The sequence below is a fragment of the Cyprinus carpio genome, chromosome B19, assembly GCF_018340385.1.
Source record: "Cyprinus carpio isolate SPL01 chromosome B19, ASM1834038v1, whole genome shotgun sequence".
Taxonomy (NCBI): domain Eukaryota; kingdom Metazoa; phylum Chordata; class Actinopteri; order Cypriniformes; family Cyprinidae; genus Cyprinus; species Cyprinus carpio.
In genome coordinates this window covers 31,713,862-31,723,451 of record NC_056615.1, presented here as the reverse complement: position 1 = coordinate 31,723,451, position 9,590 = coordinate 31,713,862, and the positions used below count along the sequence as shown (strand labels likewise).

The window sequence follows — 9,590 nt, the reverse complement described above, 5'->3', positions numbered from 1 at the left end:
AGTGATATTACAATATGGGTTAAACTCGGGCACTGGTCATTACTGATCATTTTTTTTAGCTTCAACAGAAAAAAGCCTAATTATACTGTAGATGCCCAATATGGTTTGATGTGTTGTAATCTATATTTGAATTGGCAGGTGGCAGTGGAAGGAGAAGACTTACTGTTGTCCCTCCAGACTCAGAGGGCTACACTGGCAGCCTTATCAAAATGGCAACAACCAGTGGAAAAACAGCACTCTACATGGTCCCTCTTCAAGATGAGTTGTGTCTTAATCCACTTCCATTCTCAGCAGAGGAGTTTGTCAAGATGCCAAAGGTGGAGTGTCGGACATGTCAAACAACCATGCCATTACCAGTTTTATACATGCATGTCAAGTCCTGTGGTGGCACACAATCAGCTGATGATAATGAGGTATGTTGTTTATTCCAGTGCTTCCCAAACCTGTCCTGGAGGCCCCCCTGCCCTGCACATTTTTGTATGTCTCCCTAATCAAACACCCAATTTAGTTCTTGCAGTTTCTTTTATGAAGGTGTGCAGCCTGTCCTTGTGAACTAGATAAGGGAGACATACAGAAGGTGCAGGGCAGCAGGGGGCCTCCAGGACAGGTTTGGGAACCACAGATTTAAACCAGGGGTCACCTAACTTGATCCTGGAGGGCCTGTGTCCTGCAGCGTTTAGCTCCAACTTGCCTCAACACACCTGCCTAGAAGTTTCAAGTATACCTTGTATGAGCTTGATTAGCTTGTTCAGGTTTGTTTATTCAAGGTTGGAGCTAAACTCTGCAGGACACCAACCCTCCTGGGGGCTGTTTCATAAAACAGGTTTATCAAATAGTCCAGTTTATTTGAGTTAGTCTGACTTATTTTGAACCAAATCAAGTGACAATGAGTCAGACTAACTGAAATAAACTGTCACAAATGATTAAATGTAAATGTAAACATGTCTTATTTGATAAACTTGTTTATGAAACATTTCAATGAACTTTGATATTAGGCTGCACATATACCCAGTTTTGGTATTTCAGATTACTGGTGCTGATGATGATGATGATGAAGTAAAAATTGTTGCTGTGACAGCCAGTACTGAGACCACTGCCACCCCAAACCCTACTTTTAGCCCTACACCCACCACTCCCTCTGCAAAACCTGTTCTCCTGCCCCCCACCACAAGTTATGAGGTGATATGAATATGACTTGTGAAATGTTGTGCTGTAAATTGAGATGTGCTTAAGTACCAGTGTAGTTAGTGTAATTATTTTTTAAAATGGTTTGCTGATTTTCTGTGAAGGTGTAATATCCAGATGAAAATTAAGCTAAATTTTGCTTATACAATTGTAGAGTCCAAGTAACTTGCATTGATCTTGGGATGTGGATTACAGACATACTCATGCTCATATAAACATGTTTTTTTTTCCCTTATGAATCTGTTCACTTGCCATGTCATATTTTATATAATTTGTCTTTTCTTGATGTTGTAGGAAGAAGGACAGTGTCCCATATGTTTAGAAATATTTACTCAAAGACAGTTGCTCATCCATGCAAGTATATGTGGCGATAGGTAATATTTTATGATTTTTAAAAATATTTCTTTGCCAACCATTTGATCTGAGGTTACTGAGTAAAAACAAGTTTAGTGTAGTGAGAACTAGAATATAACCTTTGGTGAAATTCTTAGTGTATTACAGTCATTTGATGGGAGTAGTCCAACATCTGGCTCACCTGAACACCACAACCAAAGCCCAGACATCCAGTGGTAGAGTATTTTTAATCAGTACAGGTAAACACACTTAAGAATGTACTATTTGACTAATCTGTTTTTCTTTTCACAGTCCAGATGATGTACTGAAGTTGTTGGCAAGTAGGGTGGATAACAGCAAAGATTTCAAGATCTGTGTGTCTCGCACAGACTTCTTTCAAAGAGCAATGGTACAGTGGCAGCGGCAAAAGAAGGGGACCCCTGGCAACACTTTGCGTGTAACATTTTTGGGGGAAGCAGGTGTTGATTCAGGTGCCATTAGAAAGGAATTTCTTACAGGCAAGTCAGTTTCTCTATTATTAATTTAGTATTCATGAAACGGTTTTAAAAATTAGAAATTGCATTAATTTTTTTGGGACTAGATATGCACTTGTAAGGATTTTCACTGTTCTTGCTGTAACCCTAATCTGTTTATTTTACATTATTCTTGTCATATAACTTAACTAAAAAACACAAGCTGTTAATAGCTTGTATTTATTTTTACTTCATTTATAGGTTCCCAAAAAATGATTGTGCGTATTAAAACTATACAATACACAATCATCAAAAACATTAAACCCACCTGCCTGTGTCGGTCCCCCTGTTCTACCAAAACAGCAGCAACCCACATCCCAGAATTGCATTCTTCTCACCATTGGCTACACTCAATTGTAAGGGTAAGATGTGGGCATGGAGGTGGCCTTTAGGGATAGAGTATAAGAAAACTGGGAATCTATAAAAATTGTGTGATGAGGAAGAGAGTGTGACTGGGGTGAGAGGTTGCACCACTGTAACACTTCCCATTATGGAAGTGAGAACTGGAGGAGGAGAACAAGGAAACCACCTGAAAATAAACAAACTTTAACAAATGTCAAAATTAAACAACAACAACAAAGTGTTTTTCCTCAGTGGTTGTACAAATTCAAGATTGTAACAAACTAAGCAATGACCATTCAAGAATCAGCATCGCACTGTTTTCCGTTTGTGGTTACTTAGTGTCTGTTTGTGCTCCATTATAAATCCATTATGGGAACATTGCTCACTTAGAAATTAGATTGGATCTAAATTGTATTGAAATGAATAAAATGCATTTTTTTTATTATGTAGTTCCTACAAAATGTGTACATGCATTTATAGATTTGATTGGTGAGATTGAGAAACGCCTCTTTGAGCATCAAGGACACCAGAGTGGAAAGAGGCCCCATCTACTCCTTAAGTGATCTGGAAAAAGGATATTTTCAGGTTAGCAATTTATTTTAACCTATTAATACCACCTTAATCACATACATCTTACAGTAGGTGGACATCCAAAGCGTTACTTCTACCGCCGCTCGTACCGCCGCCGCGGCGTCTGCAAAGTGTATTTGCAGCTTTTGACCGCTGAGTGGCGCTTTAATCACAGGTTTACAAACAAAGCCGCATCAAAGCACATTTTCGCAAATAGACGTCAGCTTTGCCTCACCGAAGTGTTATATTTGACTGCAGTCGGGGAAACTGAAAGAAAAAATATATTAATATTCACAGATGAAAGTTTAGTCCTTATGAAGATATGTGCGTTTCTTAGAAACGAATTCAAGCAGGATAAATGTTTTCAAGCCTATAAGCCTGTGCTTATATTTTCCTTCTACACCATATTTTAGAATTAGACACATTTTAAATAGTGTGCAGTATTATTTATATAATATGAATTATGTGTTATATTTTTAAAAAGAAAATTAAAAGTGATAAAAGTGATAGCCTATTGTGAGCTAATTTAAAATTCGGATTTTTTTAGGCCATAGGCCTATCGCCCAGCCCTAATGCAACAGTTTTTTTTTTTTTTAAAGTTAAGTTAAGCAACTTCCTCTGAAATTAAGTTATAATACTAATAAACTTTATTGCGCTATACAGTAGTCAACATTTGAAGTGATCAAACCTTTTCTTAAAGTTGTCCTAAAACCTGTTCTGCAAGTTTGAAACCCTCATAAGCCTGTCCATATGAAAGAGCAAGAAATTCACACCCTTTATCTCGACCCCACAAGCGATACAGAACTACCCCCAGCCCCCTCCAGCTGGACTGAACTCGGTCTCTGTTTTTTGGATGTGAGGAACGGTGTGTTTTCATGTTACTGGGTTGAAACATGCCTGCACTCACAGCAGCCCTACTCTTTTTATTCATTATTTTCCCACAAGCCCCATATTATTATTTTCACTAGACCAAAAATAATAAACAACTTATCAATTGATAATTAATCCTTATTTTTTGCCAAAATCATTGTTATTTGTGACGTAGGCGTTTGCGGAAGGCTTTAAGACCAAGCGGAATCCTCCGTAAGCTGCTCCCGCTTCACAGCCAGCGGGACTCGCGCAAACTGACCCAACATTTAGCAAGACAGGAAAACATTGTAGTCTGCCTGAAGGAAGACGTATTTTCATTGTAAGTTAATGCTGTTAAATAGAGAGTAAAAAAAAAAAAAAATCCAAAACACCAGAAGCAACCTACACTCTCAGTGTTCTTTTCATTCACTGAAAGTATGCATTTTATTTATTTATTCACAGGCTATATGGTTGAAATAGTAATATTTTAGTTGAAAACTTTAAGTGCCATTGTTTAAAAAAATGCATCAAATGTTTCATAGACCTTCATTGTCATGCTTTAAAATCCCATGCCATTTGTAATTTCACTGTATTTTAACCTCCTAAATTACTACCCCAATTCTATAATGGTAAAATTTATTCAGACCGATTGCATTTTTTATGACATTAGTTATTTTTTTTATTTTTAGAATAGGCTAATTGTAGCATAAATGGATGAATAAAAACAAATATAACTTTTTAACTGCAGGCAGATATAGGCCTATAGTATTTTCATTACAAATATTTGGATCCCTTATTTTATTAAAGAATAAAGGCTTATTTTCTTCAAGAATAAACATTATAAATAAATAATTAAAGAAAGAGCCTCTATTAGCCCTTATTTGTTGTAGGAGATATGCGAGCGATTCATAGATTTAAAAAAGAAAAAAGTGGGTGCTTGGTTTCAGAAAACGAATACAGCTCGTAAAAAATGCTATGATGAAAAAGTCATGCTAACTTATTAATTTCATAGAAATAATTTAATAAAAATTTTTTTTTTTCGAGATTCACCTTGAATTTCAATACTATTAAACTGACCTTTAAAATCTCAAGTTATAAGTTGAAACGGTAAAATGTCACAGTGCATGCACATAGCCAAAATGAACTTGTATCTTGTATAGTATCCGAAGACTTGAGTGTATGGTAGCATAAAACTAACAATATAATTGATTTTTTTTTTTTTTTTTAAATGAACACTTCCTATAGGTAAAATGTGACATTGCAACCTTTATATCAAACATTTTGAAATCGTCCAGAGCTGAGCAACGCAGGAGGCAGATCTGAAGTTATATTTGTTTGTTCACGAAGTGAATGTGGTGCACAAAGTAATTTTTAGATGCAATGGAAAAATAAAGCTGGATAAAAACATACACGAAAACCCCTAAAAAATAAATTCACATTGGTGAGAGTTGGCATTTTATACATTTCAGAAATAATAACGGCAGGCCTACATAATGCTATAGGCTCATGTACCAACAGGACATATTTTAGTTCCCCTTCACTTTACAACAAATCCTTCAATTTAAAAAAATTATCAGAACAGAACAAGAATTACAATATATAATTCTAAATGGATAAATAATAATTGCAGCAGGCTATATAATAATATAGGCTTATAAACAACAACAAAAAATAATAATAATTAAAAATAATTTAAAAGCGATAGATTTATGTTGGGCTTATCTCTCTCATTCGGGACAATCCAAACATGGTTGCCCATTTGAAGCTAAACTCTTATTCATTAGGTAAAATAGGCTTTGGATTTCACACGTGTTTCAGTATCGACGAAAAAAAAAAATAATTAGCAAAATTATGCCAAAGTGGCCTGCTGCTCGCGCCGCATGGCTCGGTGAACGACTGCTGTTTCCAATGAATATGTGCGCGTGAGGCACCAGCGCTATCAAAGTCACAAATTCACAATTATGGGTCACACAGTAAAGGCATAATTTCAAAAATGCAACGTGTTAGCAGTTGAAAAAGTCAAGAATTATAACAGAGTTAATATAGAATGTTACGGTCGGTGGGGCTTGGTCCGTCTGTTTTCTTTGGTTTGTCCCTCCCTTGTTTTTCTTGGCGTTGCTGCTAAACTCCTTTTGGAGCATGTACGCACTCTATCTCTCTCTTAGGTGGACGCATCTGTTTGTGATTTGAGTGGCTGATTGATACGGATATAATAACGTCAACGAGGAGGAGAAAGGAGATTGGACCAGATCTTGTTGGCCATCCAGCAAACAGCGTTTCTTTATTTATTATTTAGTTTTCTTCATTGTTGTCTGTTCTATATAAGTACGTTTCCCTAGTTGGTATGTTTGTTAGTATTGTGACGTCTGTTGGGAGTGATGAAGTATACAGATTGAGCGACTTTCGCTATATGCTATGGTATTCGTTCTTGTTTATGCCACGTAGCTCTCCTTCCCTCTGAGCTGATATTTTGATGAGAGGTCGTAACAAAGAATTATTTGTAAATGCTGGACTGTTCCTCATTTCGCTGTGCAAATGGAACCTGAAGATTATTATTATTATTATTATTATTTTTTTGAAACGAAGAATGAACCGAAATGAAAACATTTTATTGATCCGTATATATATATATATATATATATATATATATATTATCTATATATATATATATAATGGACTGTTTAAAAACAATAGCATGCATAAGAGCCTTTGTGTAAAGGTTTTTTTTTATTTTTTTGATGACTAGACTGTAGCCTAAGACTTATCCTATTTTTAATGGCTTTTAAGGATGTTATAATGTATATTATAATGTTATTGTTGTTTTACGTCTTCCTTTCATTTTACAATTACATTCAAAAGTTCGCAATCCGTCCCTTTGCGCCTACCTGGCGGTAGTTTCGCGAAATGATTTTAACACGCGACTGATTTGCAGTTAGCGCCCGCGGCGCATTAACACATTTCGGTTGTCTACCATCTGTATTTGTTTAAACAGGCTTTGATCTTATCTGCATGGTTGGGCTTTCTCGTTCAGTGACTGCCGGAAGAAAGTTTTTACAGTTGAAGCCTTGTCCGGGTGGACCATCACCCCCGTTTCTTGAGACAGTGTTGCTTGATTCCCACTCTCAGCAGTGAAGCTCTGGATGGAAGAGACTCTCAACTAAAGCTCTATGATTCTCATGGATGTAAATGCAAAACTGAAGCTATTTAAATTGCATTCAAAAGGTAGTAAAAAAAAAACTTATCTAACACAATAGTAAATTTGTTGTATATAGGAAGCTTAGACCTGCACAACACCCATTTGTATTTAAATATATGTGTAATGCTATGTATCAAAATATCAAAATAAAAATATAAAATATACATGGAATGAATGTGCATGTTTCATCATCAGCCAGTGATAAAAGCGACGGGATCTCTCTGCTTGGACCAATGCATCATCATTAATTTGGGTTATACTTGTCTGATTAAAACCCAACACCAAAGAGGCTATAATAAGGTAAGAAAAAAAAAATGTATCAGACCACACATGGGCTGTCAGCAAACAGGGCACAACAACCTTTTTACATTTAACACTGTATAGGGCTCGTTTTAATATTTTGTGGGGTAACATATATTGAAAACACACTTAAAATATCCTTGTTTTACAGATATAACACCAATGTGATTGCAATAGTTACATTTTTTCCTTAGGGTTTTAATTCAGTAATATAATCTGCAAGGCTTGATGGGTTTGTAGTTTATCTAAACCGTTAAGTACACAGTACTGTGTAATGTCATGATTGTTGGTGCCTGATGTGGTGTTTTCAGTATTTCTAGATTGCTGATCTCAATGGATTTATGATGATTTTTAGATACACTTTAGTGGAGCCGAAAAAAATACATTTTGTGGGTGATGAGTGTAATATCATAACAGGCTTTCTTAAAAATGTATGTGTATGTTCAGATCGTATTGTACTGCATGCAACCCTGCGTTTGATCCCTTTTGCTGAAGCAACTCAGAAAAGGTCTTCAAGTGTACAATTTTGTGGGACATCCTGCAAGACCATTGTGGATTGTGTCAAAAAAAACATTTCTTTCTCGGTCCCCACTGCAGTTGACGATGACAATGTGGTATCATTCATAGTAATTTTATCCATTTTTTCGAGGATTTATTCTTAATTGAATATGGACATTTGTTTTTTTTCCCTTTTTTTGAACACAAAAATGAGATATAAAATACAAGTCATAAGAATTTTTAGCAATGTTTTTCTCAGTGCCTGGAAATGGCATATTTGTTGTTATCCTGCAGGTGGATGCTGATTTTATAATGCGGAACATTCTGCCTAAGCTGTCAGTCTTTAGAAGGGAACAATGCGAGAAAGCACGTGAACTGGCTATTGTCAATTTCCTTCAGGATTTCCTTTCAGGAAATTGAAAGTGCTGGTATGACATTAACTTCAAGTTTCTAATGTAGTGTAGATGCTTTAAGAAAAGACAAATGTTGTCTAAAAATTAATATTGCATTACAGATGGAGCATCTGTTCATACAAAACTTTTTAACGCTGCCGCTGTTTTTTGTGATTTAACGGAAAATGTTTATGGTGAGCTATATTGTAGAATCACTTTTTGGTTAAGATGACATTCTCTTTTGCTTGCAGATGATATCCCCTGACGGAGACACCCTGCCCTTAAATGTCCTCAGTGTAATTGCAATGGCTTCCTGGCCAGGGACCCAAGGACAACTTTACTCATGTCAGAGCATCAAGAATTCAAAAATTGCTTTGCATTTTGATCATGATTGTCATCCAGAGGCATGACTGCACACCGAATCTTGCTAATAAGTTGTAAGTGCCTGTTGCCAGAAAAATTACTTTTCCTGGTAGCCAACACTATGGACAAAATCCAGTTCATTCAAGGAAGTCCATGCTTCAGGCTATCAAACTTGATTTTGGATTTAACAGAGTGTAAATTTGAGACGTAGCATAAAATGCTGTATAAAATGTAGTTGCATTGACTCCATGTTCAGGGCATACAGAATACGGCGTATATGGTATTACCTGTTTCTTATTGTCCTTATACACAGAAAAAAAATAACAGGCAAAAGTGTTTTTTGTTAATCCAATTTCATTTGTTCTACTTTTATGCTGGATTACCATAGAAAATACATGCTCTTTATATACAGTGATTTTAGAATCTTGCACTCAATAGTTCAATATAACTGTAACTTACTTTTGTGTACTGTAGGAAGAAAACCTTCAAAACAATAACGATTGTTTAGTTTATCAAAAAGTTCATTGTTATCTCTACTACATCTAGTTTTGTTCTGAATATGTTGGGAATACATTGTAAACATTCACTCATTTAAGACTGAAGGATCACAAAATGTAATGCTGCTAAATACTTTTCCCTGCCCAAGTTTTGAGATTGTGAGGCTGGGTCAAACAAACAGCTTGCAGCTGGGCATTGCAGTTCCCTCAGTTAAAGGTGTAATCTACTGGAGGAACTACAATTCACTATTAGCTGGCTGGTCAGGGATGCTGGTCATGTCCCAGGTCAGAGTCTTCATCTTGAGAATTCTGTGAAAAATAAAAAAAAGTTACAGTTTATGGACAATGTATTTTTATTTGCCTATTGTAATATTATTTAGGTGAAAAAGTAAATGGCATGTTTCTGGCAGTCAAATTATAGTCAATTACCTCAGATCTGTCTGGCAGGAACTCTGGGACTGGCTTTTGCAATCAGCCCCCGTACTTTCCCACATTTGGTTGGGGCTTCGATTGCCCTCTGTGCGGACGAGTA

At 36.0% G+C, this 9,590-nt stretch overlaps 1 protein-coding gene across 1 annotated transcript; it reads left to right on the top strand.

The window, feature by feature from the left end:
- Nucleotides 1-209: 209 nt before the first annotated feature.
- Nucleotides 210-2,956, top strand: LOC122140864. The gene is made up of 6 exons (XM_042746019.1): nucleotides 210-413; nucleotides 1,027-1,179; nucleotides 1,480-1,559; nucleotides 1,677-1,754; nucleotides 1,831-2,036; nucleotides 2,874-2,956. The coding sequence occupies exons 1-6, from the start codon at nucleotides 210-212 to the stop codon at nucleotides 2,954-2,956; spliced, it is 804 nt and encodes a 267-aa protein (XP_042601953.1).
- The last annotated feature ends 6,634 nt before the right edge of the window (nucleotides 2,957-9,590 follow it).